Below are 14217 nucleotides of genomic sequence, written 5' to 3' on the forward strand. Positions count from 1 at the left end.
GAGCGAGTCTGAAAAACCTACACAATTCCACCAATACTGTATATTTCTGGTCTCCTGAATCATCAGGTTAGATGCACATTTTATTCAGCAACAGCATAGCCTGGTGTATGCAGTGTGTACGCCATTATGTAAGGGTATAATACAGTTAGAGTAGAATATATTATTTGACAAGTATAAAAGAGAGATTACTGATTTTGAAAAAATGCTGTTTGTGTCTCAACTGGTTTCATTTTTTTGATTTCAGCTCTTAGCTTGATTCCTCCTGAATGCAGATATCTAATGTAGGCCTCCGGGACGAAGTTTTCTAGACCACAAATAAATAGCCTAAGTCTACTATGACCACATAAGATCTACTTTAAGTGTGTGTAACTAACATTGCTGTACCAATGCTCAACATCAAGATCTATTTCTGAGATTTCAAGGAGAACTACAAAATAGAGTATGAAGTTTGTCCATTCAGTAGGAGTTATGCAAAAGTTTTGCTAGGAGAATATTTTGTCAAGATTGAGCCAGTTTTGAATTACTCACCATATTTTGCTCGAGCTTTCATAAAAAGAGTAAGTGAGAGAGTTATGAGCAACTGAAAATTAGGAGTTAGGCTGAAATCAAATGTTAATTCTTACTAGTATGTGCTGTATTTCTTTGCACCATCCTTTCCCTCTGCCTGGTCTAGGATTGTAAGTTCTTCAGGGTACAGAATGTATCTTATTTTCAAGAGCACTTCAATTTACAGTGCAGTACAATACATTGAAAATATAAAGGGCCATTTGCTAAGAACTGCAACGAGTTAGAGAAATGTTCCTAACAGGTCGTTATTTCTGAGGAAAGGCTAAAGGGATTTCAGTCACTGAGTCAGTATTTTAGTGACGCTCATTTGACATCTATAGTTCCCAAAATCATAGAATTAACTGGTCTTCAAGCCCTGTAACATCCCTATATAGAAAAGCTTCAACAGCTGCAAGCTACTCACAAGCCAGCCTTTCCCGGTCGTCAACTTTAAAATTTCACTTCCTCCGAGTTTCTGTTTTTGTCCACGGCAGGCGTGATTGGGCTTTTCATCCAGGAACCTTTGGGCTCGGATGTCATAAAACAACAAGGAACCCTGCCCTGTTCCCACTGTTATAATGTGCTCATAAAAGCTCACTGACCGAATACCTGTCAAGGGGAAAAAGAATGTTACAATCACATTTAAGAGGAGATGCATGCTCTGGCTATGCAGTGGTGGGTGCTGCTTTAGGGGTTGTTGTTTTTCCTGTTACAAGAATATAGTAGTAGGCAGATTATTTCATTTCCCTTTAACTGTAAGACAGCACAAGTCAGTTCTATTTATGTTACAGAAATCACAGCTGCTATTGCAAATATCTTTCCCTCTCCCCACAAAGGATCCAATCCAGCTCCCGTTATTTATTTATATCAGAGTAGCGCGCCAAAAGGAACCCCACTCAGAGCAGGGCACCCTTGTGCCAGACAACAAACAGAACCAAAAGATGGGCCCTGCCCCCAAGGGCTTACAATCTACGTATAAGACCTGAACCAGAGAGGGGGGTACAGAAAGGAAACAATATGGAAAAAGACTTCCTTCATTTCAGTAGGAGCAAGAGCAGTCCCATGATGACTTTGAGGGCTATCATATGCAGATGTACTAATCACTAGGAAGGAGACTGTCTGTCCTTTAAGATTAGTCTCCTTGTGTTCCAAACATCACTTCAAAAAATCTAGGTTTGTGCCCTAAACTAAAAAGGTCGTTTAAACTGATCTGCTTTGGGGAGAGAATTTACCCAAACAAAACCTGTAGCGTTACTTTGTTATTAAGGTCCAGTCATCACTTCGCTATTTGCTGTATAAAGAATTTGTTTTGTAGCTCCACAAAGAAACCCAATAAATCAGTGAGGAACCAAAAACAGATTCTGCCACCTTCTTAGTACGATACAAGAAGCTGATGAAGCATGCTACAGTTTGTTTAAAGTAAGATAAAATTAAACATTCAAAATGGAAGTGAAAGTTCAGTGTAAATAATATGCCTGCTCCCATCCAGCTATGCCAAAGTGCTGTCTAATTTAATTCATTCTAACCAAGCAGGATTAAAAACAGGAATTTGTGCAGTAATGGGAGAAAGGTGCTAGAAATTACATATATGGAGGAAAAGTCTAGAGTTAGCTAAGAAGACTATGCCTGTGTTTTACAGGTTACAAAGATTTGGGTTTGGCAATGCAGTGTGCAAGCGGTTTCGGACTACGTAGAAGGTAGCAGAGGCTAGCATAGTCAGGAAGAGAGCAATCATCTGAACTAGAAAAATAGTACAGGGGGGTGCCCTTTAATTTCTGTTACTCTGACTCTGCTCTTGAAAAGCAATCCATCAGGGTGCTCACACAAGGGGAGTAGGTGATGATGAATGCGTGCAGAGGACATACAGTCTCCAAACCAATTCCTGCATTTTATAGCTTTTATCCTTCTCTAATCACAAGATAATTAGTACCACACAGATTCTCCCAGTTTATCAGGAGGCTGTTTTAGACACACTTTGGGAAATGGCATCAAATTGGTTCATAAGGGGAACATTCAGCAGCAAAGGGCTGTTGGCCAATATTTTCAAGCCTGGGTGCCTAAAATTAAACCCATAGTTAGTGTAGGATTCAACTCAATAAAAATTTTCAAAGGTGTTAGGCATCCACAAATCCCACTGAAATCAATTGGTGCTACAGATGGTTAGCATCTTTGAAAAGAAGGCTGCTTATCCAAGTGCCTGAATATGGATTTAGGCATTAACTTTCAAACCTGGGTACCTAAAGTTTTCTTCAGTGTGTATAACCCAAAACAGTACAGAAGTTGACAATTAGACTATTTACATTTGGCTCAACTTAAATTTTGTAAGAACAAGATTTTACAAAATTTAAACCCTAGAAATGTTTCCTTCATGGCTTTAAAATTCTAAAAAAAACATTCTGTTGCAGAGTTGAAACTCAGTAGTGTAGTACAGAGCATGCAGGTGACTAAACAGTTATTCATTCGCAGCACACACAAATGCAAGAAGTAAACAGAGTACCAATAGTTACTGAAAACCCAATATATTAGTAATCTACTGCATTATTATTAACAAGTTTACAACATATACTCGGAAGTGATAGCATCCCTTTAAGCATAACAAAGTCTAAACAGAGATTTTAATTTGACCTGATTAAAGAGCGAGGTGATTGCCTCTCTCCCTTAGCTTCAGAGATACTATTTTAATCTGTTTTGCGTGGAGAATATTAGTTCAAAGTTTAAGTTTACATATACACCTCTACCCCGATAGAACGCTGTCCTCGGGAGCCAAAAAAAAATCTTACTGCGTTGTAGGTGAAACCGCGTTATATCGAACTTGCTTTGATCTGCTGGAGCGCGCAGCCCCGCCCCCCGGGAGCGCTGCTTTACCACGTTATATCCAAATTCGGGTTCTATCGGGTCGCGTTATATCAGGGTAGAGGTGTACTACTACTGATCTGGGAAGTTCACAGGAAAAGCCTTGGTATTTACTAGCCTACTGTATTTTACTGCAGCCCTGATTGTCAAATTTTTGATCTTTCCAAAAAGGTAAAGCTTCACTTCAAAGTTTCCTTACCACTGCCTCGTTCTCTGGAACAGACGGACTTAACATTGTGGGAAGGCTGCCTTGGATCCAGAAAGGAGACGTGTGCTTGAGACCCTACTGCATACACTGACCACTCCTGACCATAGGCCAGACACACATTCTCCCTGCAGTATGGCAACTTGGTGGAAAGTAGCTGGAAATAAATGGAGAGAGAAGTTAACTGGAAAATGTCGGGGGGGGAGGAGGGATGCAAATGACTGAACAAAATCGAAACATCCCTGAAACTAGATTTGAGGAAACTACACTCAAGCAGTAACATGGATTTGGAAACTCTTCTGGAAGAAGGTAACTATGTGATCTATAGGGCAAAGACTTGAAGGAGAGGGGCAAGGAGAGATGGTAATGCCACTGGGTGGAGAGAAGCTGGAAATTGCAGCTCTTGGAGAGCAGGGAAGGGAGAAAGACAGGCATTTAGATCTTGCCCACATGTAGAGATTGTACTGGTTTAGCTAAAGACTGTTTTTAAACAGGCTTAGTTAAACTGGTACAATTCCCTGTGTAGACACTCTTGCTTCATCTTTGTTTAAATCTGTTCCTGATTAACTTAGCCTAAGTTGAAGTAAGCCTAGTTTAAACCAAACCAAGCATCAACAGCAGTTTGCACCAGTCTAAACCGGTTTGAAAGTACATCTTACTGCTACGTCTACACTACAGGATCGATTTGGCATAGCCCCTTATTGTAGATGCAGCGTATACCGGCAGAAGAGTTCAGCCAGCACAGTAATACCACCTCCCTGAACAACATTAGCTGTATGTCAAAAGCAGCACTTTGTCAGCATCGTTGCATTTACACTGCGGGTTTTGCCAGCACAGCTTTGTTGGCTAGGATTTTTTCCACACTCCTAGCCAACACAGCTCTGCTGGTATAAGTTTTAAATGTAGACAAGGCCTAAGTCAAACCAGGGCAACTTCCTCATATTGATAAACCTTAGTATAACTAACACTAGAACAAGACAAGTGAAAGCTCCTAATTTGTCCAAGATTAGTAAGAAATTAGGAGTTTCCCTCTCTCAAAAGGGAAATAAATACTCACATGTCCAGTGCTCTAACTTCATAAACGTTACCTTTGCTATGAAACTTTTCAAGCTTCAAATCAACGTTTTGGGCAAGTGTCTTACAGACACTGCTGGCGTCTATTCAGACACATTCTAAGGAAACTGACGTAGAGTAGGAAGCAGCCTTAACTGATAGGTTAACTATTGAAATTTAGCATAAATACACGAGAATGGCAACCTTTGATAGCGTGTGCTCTGCTTTCCAAAGATGAAAGTACCCATCCAGGGACACAGCTCCTAGCTCCTAGAATTAAAAAAAAAGTTAGCTTCCATATGATATATATTCGTACAAATAAATTACAATGCAAAGCAGCTGTTTAAAGGTTACTTTAATGACTTGAGTTGAACTTCTAGATGAATGCTACCTGGATCTGTTGATGAATTTGTACAAGATAAGTCTTAATTGCACATTGACTTCAGTAGAACACAAGAGCACAAAAGGTACAGTGGGGAAAGACCAGAAGTGAAATGGAAAGCCTACAACCAAACGGTAGCTTAGCCAATATAAGAACCTTGTTCGATCAAGTGAGCAACTCTTGCTCTTGCGTTGTGCAGGAGGTCAGACTAGATGATCATAATGGTCCCTTCTGACCTTAAAGTCTATGAGTCTAAGAAAATGCACTACAAGTTAGCATTGGGAATTCTCAGCACCAGCACCTAAAGCAACATGGGGCAATAAATATTAAATAAGATTGTATGTATGCATATTAACAAAAACCTAAGTCTTGCATCACAATAGAGAGTCTTTTAGAAGCCATATCCTCCTCCCTAACAATTGGTATTAATTAGTTTGCAAGATAAATTTTCACATTTTTACAGTTTGACAAATACCAAAAACAAGCTTGGCCAACAAAAAATGTTGAGTTGTCTAATGTTATGTCTTAGGAGTCGAATCAGTTGAATGCGCATTCGCTGGCCACTGGCAGACATGCACTGATCAGTAATAACGGTTTGTACACCAGTTAAGAGTGGGACAGAATTACCACCAGCGAGCATGGTCCAAACTCATCTAGTATTTTGCCTATTGTATATAGACACATTCCATAGGCCAAAGAGCTTAAAACCAGAAAGCCCACAGGAAAACTTTTCCTTCCAGAAGAACATTTGATGTTTGCTCCAGATCCTATCTGTTTGTTAATGGCAGAGACAAAAGAAGCAGACAAAGATCAGTATCAGAGAAGGGGAAGACAAAAGAATCAGCAAGCAAAATATACCGCAGATGCAGGTTTGCTGTTCATTTACTAAAGTGATTCCAGTCTAATTTTGTATCCAATGTTACAAACTGAAAGGTTACCATTTTTCACTCCTCTCAGGTTCCCTGTTTCTATCTTACTGACCTTGTTCTTATTGTTGAATGCCAGTGCTCGGACTTTACAGTTGTCTGGATTGGTGTTCTCCTTGGGGATATCTTTCAGTGCCCTGTGTGTTATGTGAGCATAGACAGGGACTCGAGAGAGATTGTGCCTGGCATCGCTTTTAGTCAGCACATCCTCTGTCACCTCCCAGAGACCCATCGAGCCATCCCGGGAACCTGAATAGAAAGGACATAGCATGTGTTAGGCACACAAAATTTCCCTATTGAAGATGGAACTTCAGTCAAGCAAGTAAGACATGGCCCTGACAAGGGAAGAATAAAGTGCTGTTAGTTTAATCTAACTGAACACATTGTTGGTCTTTAAGTATTAATAAAGTCTAATAAAAATATGATATTTGAAAGCAGTCAAATTTAGAAAGATAACTGGGTTCATTAAAACTTGCCAATGGCTACCTACATTTTAAAGCAGCTCAATCAAATCGAGCTATTCTGAGATCTACAAGCAGTAAACAGGAGCATCAAATTGGAGCGATCATCTTCAGCGAACATACAACTAGCAGCAGCTTAGAGGTGGCTGGAACAGCACGGTCTAGTCTACATTGTTGCACTGGTTTAACTAAAAGGTGCATTTTCGAATGGGGTTCATTAAACCAGTGGAAAAACCCTGAACGAACACTCAAGTAGGTTTAAACTTGGCAGTATATTTACAGGTGCAAACTAAACAGACATCAGTTTTAAACAAACATAAGTGTTCAAACAGTGGCTTGCGTTGTTTTAACGAAACCGGTTTTTAAACTGATTTCGGTTAAACCTGTGCATCTTGTGTGTTTAGACAAGCCCTGAATGTGTCCAGGAACTCAGATGGCAAGAGACTGAGCAAGCAATCTTCAGACAAGCAACTATTTTAGTTCTCTCTATTGGGTCTGCAGACACCAGTCAGCAAGACCATCCTTCGTATAGTCTCTGATGACACTAGACAAGATTGGATAATTTTTTTTTTTTTTAATAAAAAAATCCATTTTGTAAAAAATGTAATTTATTTAAATTATACCAAGTTTTTCTTTTAAAAAACTAACCTGCTTAAAATGAAGTCTGAATTTAATACAAAATATGTTAAGGCCTAAACTTATTACAATCTCTTAAAACACTTTAAAAAATATGCTAAATCCATGAACCTCTATCAAAAAATTGCAGTTAAATGCTGCTTTCCTATATAGAGAAAGAGTCAGGGAAAAAAACACCTAACTTTTGAGGTCAAGCTTTAGAAATAGGGCACAATAGGTCATATACTGTATGAAGAGTTTGATCCTGTGTGGGGCGCAGGGGCTTGCTACTGGGCACAAGAGACTGGCAAAGTCATCATAGGTGTTGAGACCCAGCCTAGGACTCCAGGCGACAGCATCAGATATCTCATCATGATCACTGCCTGAGCCCATCAAGGTGGTGCCATATTCCTATTTCACAGCTTCTCCTTAACTGAGATCAGATTGGCTGAGTTCTCAAATTATGAATATCTAGGACTCCACCCACCATGGAAACTCTTTCCAGCTCCTTGAAAAACACTGATCTGCCCACTAACTACCAAGCCCCCGCCTTCTTGGCACGTCAAGTAAATGGCCTTGCCTTGCCCTGTCTCCTTGCACTACAAGCAAACAGAAATCCATTAATTTCTCAACTGCCTCCCTCAGCTTCTAAACAAATAAAATACTGCAGTGCAAAAGACATGTGGGTTACACAAACAGAAATCTTAGTTTGTTGTTCTTTTGTATTTCTGAGGGCAATGCGGGGGGAGTGGGGAAGGGAGTTATGTAACAAGGAAGGAGGACCAGAGTACACAACCAGAAAGGAGCAAGAATGGTGTCAAAGCAAGACACTGGGAAGAAGGGACAACATTCTTCAGAGTGCAGCCTGTAGCATTGATTTCAACACCTGGGAACTGGAGAAAAACTGCCATGGCTGCAGGTTGTAAAACAGACCCCATATAGGAATATTTTACAAGAAATTCCTGTACCTTTGGGTAAAAAAGGAACACATGCCAAATGTAAACAATGCAACGAAGAGATGCAAGGCCTGATTGTTAGAATGAAACAATATGAAAAATGCTGTTAACAAGGCAATGACTGAAAATGATATTGACATGTCTGAATAATATGGATCAGCTGGTCAGTAAACCTATTCTGGCACCATTCTTACAGACTGCCTACCATGTCTTACTATGCTAATAAGGGATAACACTGATTATTGCCATGCATGGGCATGTGTGTTTTGGGTGGATTACCGATGAATTTCAAAACATAATAATAGCTATGTTAATTTGTTGTGGGAGTATTTATCAATTACATTTTTACTATTATTGCTGGATTTCGGAGATGATTTTAATTGCTCAATATAATCAAACATCCTAGGCGAAGATTTCCTTTTAAAAAGTTTTATTAGGCATGTATGAATTTTAACATTTAAAAAGAGTTTTTTCAAGCTGTTTGGTATATTGCTAGAGATAAGTGTTTAAACAGATTTAGCTAATCTTTACAATTTAATTATTTTTCCTACAAAACTGGGTTTAGAATAAATTATATAGTTTCAGCAGTGGTACAAACAGCTGCAGTAGGAGGAATCTTTCATTTATAACCTTTTTAATTTTTTTAAGGCAGTGCACTGAGTGACACTCAGTGAGAGTGTAACTTGTGTTTACCATTGTTTTAGGGCCCAGCTTAGACATTAAAGGTTGTGGATGTCCATCATCTGCAATGTCTGCAACTTCAGAGTCAACTGCTGGTGTCACCGGCAGTGCTGCAACTCAGCTACATCACACAGTAAGTTACCTGTATCAGAAAGACTTTCTTCATCATCCAGTAAAGCTTATGGATGAGTTCATGATCAGGACCAGCCAAACTCCATAGGTGAAAAAGTTGCTCAGCTATTTATGTAACAACTTCTCTCCTTTTTTCCCTTGTTGAGAACATACATTTCATTCACATGGTTCAATTATTATGACCAGCCCCCCCCGGCACAGCAGACATTGATGGACACTGTGTACGACAAGGAAATTGAACTGTGTGCAACAAACCTTGTCAGGAAAATGAATTAAGTCTTGATGGGTGGAGTAATGTACACAATGATCCAGGAACGTGTGCTTGTGTACCAACAGAAAGTGGGGTTCTTTCAGTGGTTCTCGACCAGGGGTACGCGTAGCCCTGGGATATGCAGAGGTCTTCCAGGGGGTACATCAGCTCATCTAGATATTTGCCTACTTTTACAACAGGCTACATAAAAAGCACTACTAAGTCAGTACACACTAAAATTTCATACAATGACTTGTTTATACTGCTCTATGTACTGTACATTGAAATGCAAATATGTTTGTATTCCAATTGATTGATTTTATAATTGTATGGTACAAATGAGAAAGTAAGCAATTTTTCAGTCAGTGGGCTGTGACACTTTTGTATTTTTAGGTCTGATTTTGTAAGCAAGTAGTTTTTAAGTGAGGTGAAACTTGGGGGTACACAAGACAACTCCGACTCCTGAAAGGGGGACAGTAATCTGGAAATGTTGAGAACCACTTATTTTACAGAAACAATTGATACAGCTGTTACTGCTACTTCTCTTAAGTATTCTGCTGTATGAGCACACCCTGATGTAACAAACTGAACAATGTGTCAAGTGCATAGCTTTGTCACAAACAATGCTGCAAATTTGGCAAAGATGACAAGAAAACGAGAAGAAAATAAATGAAAGGAACCTGAAACTTATACAGGTGCAGTGCTCTTTTGATGCACCTATTACGTAGGACTCCAGAATAAAGGACAATATTGAAATTACAAAACATTTACGGTAACAGCCATTTTGCTTCAGCAGGAGGATACAAACTAATGTACAATGGAATTCAAGTAGTTGACCATTTTCGGTTATTTATTAAGAACTGGCCTATTCGGATGACCATTTGTGAACAAAATCATGACACGATAGAGCTATCACAGCCAAAGTCATCAATATCTGACTGAAGAGACATGTAGAAGATATGCTGAATATACTGAAACCTATTTCCATAGCCTTGGAAAAACTGCAGAAAGATTGCTGCTTTACTGCTGAGGCTGTGGAAATTTGGAGAGAACTTCAAGAGATACTGAAGAAAAAGATATTCAACCACAAAGTTTAATTGTAGGAAGTAAAAAAAGCAGATGGATCGAGCATTTTCTCCATCTCATTTTCATACCAATATTCTCAATCCAGTGCACCAAGGTAGACGCCTAACTGCTGAAGATGATGTTGCTGAGACTTGGGCATCTAATAATCACCCATCAATAATGAGAGACAAGGTAGGTGACTAAATATCTTTTATTACACCGACTTCTATTAGTGGGAGAGACACGCTGTGTGTGGCTTGAAAGCTTGTTTCTCTCTCCAACAGAAGGTGGCCCAATAAAAGCTATTACCTCATCTACCTTGTCTCTCTAATATCCTGGAACCAACATGGCAACAGCTAAAATAATGTCAGGGCGGGAGGTGAACCATTCAAAATAGTACTTGTTTGCTGATGTTTTAAATAAAGTCACACCACTGAGCTGGTAGATGTCACTAGCTAAGCACCAGAGTTTGTTGAAGTGTTAAACCAACTTTCGGCAGCAGTAGCCTCCTCTGCAGGCACAGAAAGTCCAAATGAAGAAAATATTCTAATTCATTCAAAATTGAGAAATCAACTGGGAATTGAAAAAGCAGAAAAACTTGTCTCTCTCTTCCAGTCTATGAATCAGAACAAGGGATGAGATGTACTAATTTTAAAAGTTTGAATGACAGCTTATGTAACTTAAGAGACTGTTGTCTCGTGTTCAAGAGACTTAGACGAGTAGAAACTTAAGCTCCGGTCACTTTCACTTAGTGAAATTTGAATGTTTTTCAAGGTGACCTGAAGCAATCAGTTTAATTCACTGACTATAATTAATCCTTCTGTTCCTTTAGCTATAAACGTGGAACATGTTTTGATAAGAAAAGTTTAGGTAGCCAAAACATTTAAGTTTGTTTTGTTCCATAAAAATAAGTTTTATATGCTGTTGTGTGTTTAAATTCCAATTACCAGCCTACTGCAATTTGACACAAATCAAAAAGTTAATTACCTAATAGACAATATATGATCCACCATTTTCTAACATACTAAAAATGTACAATTAATAACAATCTGAAAATATGAAGCTATACAATTGCTTAAATAAATGTATTACATTACAGTGCACCCTCTTAAGTAGCAAAAAGATATACCAAATTAACATAAAGGCTCTATTGACTTGGAAATCAACATGTTTTAATGATTATGCCAACCAATGAGAATACACTTTTTTAGAAAACAAGTACAAATGGAAAAATTGATTAAATGATTATTTAAATCATCAAGTGGAAAGCCTCTATTTAAATCATCAATTTTAAACAATGATTTAAAGTCACCCCTTGATTTAAATTAGACCACGCTGACACTAGAGGAGCGCAGGTCTGGGAGCAAGGAACTGAGTTCTTATTCCCAGCCCTGAGACCCAATCCCTCGGGGCCTTGGACAACTCACTTCCATCTGTGCCTCAGTTTTGCCATCTGTACCTCTCCTTCTTTGCCTACACAATATGGATAACAACTCCTGCCCGGTTCATGTGTAGGGCAGTGTAAATTTTTAAGAAAATTTCTAACAGCATTAATGGCAAAGTATGGAATTTCACAGTTTGTATGGAATGAAGTTTACAAGTAAATTCAATAAAATTCATTCCGTCCTTAAAATTGACTAAGTAATTTTTTGTATTCTAAACTTGCAGATGTTTTCCCTTTTTTAAAAAATGGGAAAGATCACAGTGTGGGAGTGGGGTGTATTTTCATGATTTCTGTGCCCTCTGTGAATGTGTGATTTACAAAGGGCTCTGTTCATGTGAGTGTCCCTTTGAAGCTGGAAAGAGCAAGTAAGGATTAATACCCCTCGAAATTATAGCCTTTGGTACACTCTCTTTTTTACTTTTAAAGTACACCTCTACCTCGATACAACGCTGTCCTTGGGAACCAAAAAAACTTACCGCATTATAGGTGAAACCGTGTTATATCGAACTTGCTTTGATCCACTGGAGTGCGCAGCCCCACCCCCCCGGAGCGCTGCTTTACCGCGTTATATCCGAATTCGTGTTATATCGGGTCGCGTTATATTGGGGTAGAGGTGTATAAAATGGATTCTGAGTCATCCAGACATGGCAGTATCCCGGCATGACATCATTGGCTCAACATATTGTGTCTTTTACCATCAAATAAACCCCATCAGCTCCCACTAATGCTCATTACTGACAATCACAGTAAAGGGCTTCCCAACAACATTTTATGATACAAGTGTCCTACCACTCAATTAATTTATACGGTCATGGCTTTTAAATGGAGCATAATCTTGTTTGTTATGGAGATTTAAAATTCAATAGCACCCCCATTAATTTCTAAACACCCAGATACACTTTATAAAGAAGCTGTTCTTTTTATTACTGCTAACAGAGAAACGTGTCACTGTATCTTGTTAAACTGGTTAGCCCTGAAGCCAAGGGGAGAATTCCATTTGTCACCCTAGGCTTATAAGTATCATCTAGAGAATTATTCATCCTATCAGAAGCTCTTACCAAGGAAGAGCCTATTGTTCGCCTATAATGGGAGACTTATTCTTCCTTCAAAGCTGCTTTAGGTCAAAAGAGATTTAGTTTATGTCTATGAGCTCCTTGAATAAGACACTCCACACACTTGGGTGGAAGTTGACCCTTGCGTCGTTCTTGCTGGTGTTTAGATAAAGTGACACGGAAAGTCAACCTTCCAGCCCTCTCTGGAGCAGGATACAAAAAGGCCTCCCCTGAGTGTTCACATGAGACATCAGAGACTGGCAGGCCTCTAATCCCAAACAGCCGGAAGTGGCTGGCAATCTGACCTGACCTGCAGTGGGACCAATAGCTCCTTTCCCTGAGAGGGAAAGATGTTTAATCTGCCTCCCAGAAGGTGGTGTGAAATTTCGCCTTCAGTTTCTCGACCTACATAGAGGCATGTGGTAACTCCTCCCTCAGCTTTATTTCAAATATTTCTGCTTCTCGACTTTAATGGCCAAAGATAATTAGTTTCATATTCATAGGGTTTATTAATTCTCCTTCTCCATCATTTTATCCGTGGCATTTTCTGCACCAGGACCCACAGGTAAACAAGCTCTCCGGAACATACTTGGCAAGCTGACTACAATTTTAAATACAGTATTTATGCTCGGATTTGTTGCCTTAGTGACATGTCCAGACAGCAGAACCTGTATGCCCCCATGGACACATGCCAAAGAGCCAACCTGAAGCATCACATGGTATGCGTGATGTGGCAGGCTCTCTTCCCCTGAATGCACAACGATGAAGCTATGTGGGGGTAACAAACAGGGTAAAACAATCATGTACTAGGTTTCTTGTTGCTCTGCTGTTCCCTTCTCTCTCTCTCTCCATCAAGCATCCTCAGTAATATCTGTTCTTTTCTCCAACTTTACTAGTTTGCTTTTCTTGAGAAGCTTCCCATTGTGTGGACACTCCTCTTCTCCCCCGCCCCAATCTAGGCTCATTGAAGGCTGAGACCAATAGTAAAGGAAAGCTATAATCAGCAAGAAAGAAGTGTGAAAGCAAGACTAGTCTCCCTGCAAGACCAATGCCGTTCAGAGTTGACCCAAGATTAAAAATAAGCAGCTTTAAAAAGCACCACTGAGGCTGCAGGTGATTTTGGATGGAGCCACACCCACAGTCAAGCCCAAATCTCCCTCTCTACGTACAGAGGAATGGTATCCAATATCTAATGACTACAAAGAGATTTATTAAATGGTATTAAACCTTACCTACTAAAGGAGCAGAATCAAGTACTGCACCTCATTGTTCAGTGTTGGAGAACATGTTCCTGGAGACTTCCCACCTCCACAATCAAGATTTGCTTTACTTTATTCAGTTTTCCAGTGACAACTTCTACAATAAGCACGGATATGCAGAAACTTTCCCTAGTGGGATACATTCTCTTCCTGATACACACTAACAACTAGGTTAGTGGGATTTAAAGGCACTCAGTATAACTACATGGGTGTGGAGTTTTGGGGTTATTTTTAAAGCATGATTTAATTATTTAATTGCGGGTAAAGACTTTTGCGGTCTCTAAAGAGTTTAGATGCATGTGGATGGTGTCTCAACCAGGTCTGTAATTACACACAC

General features: G+C 39.4%; 1 protein-coding gene across 2 annotated transcripts in view; it reads right to left on the reverse strand.

The window, feature by feature from the left end:
• The window catches only part of DCAF12 (DDB1 and CUL4 associated factor 12), a 41407-nt gene that overhangs the window by 10021 nt on the left and 17169 nt on the right, over positions 1–14217 (reverse strand). For both annotated transcript variants that reach the window (XM_054031664.1, XM_054031665.1), the window contains exons 5-8: positions 6021–6214; positions 4862–4927; positions 3599–3761; positions 971–1155 (exon numbers count right to left, since the gene is read on the reverse strand). In XM_054031664.1, the coding sequence (XP_053887639.1) occupies positions 971–1155; positions 3599–3761; positions 4862–4927; positions 6021–6214 (608 nt within the window). The remainder of the gene's footprint in view (positions 1–970; positions 1156–3598; positions 3762–4861; positions 4928–6020; positions 6215–14217) is intronic.

This window comes from Malaclemys terrapin, chromosome 6, assembly GCF_027887155.1.
Source record: "Malaclemys terrapin pileata isolate rMalTer1 chromosome 6, rMalTer1.hap1, whole genome shotgun sequence".
Classification (NCBI taxonomy): Eukaryota; Metazoa; Chordata; order Testudines; family Emydidae; genus Malaclemys; species Malaclemys terrapin.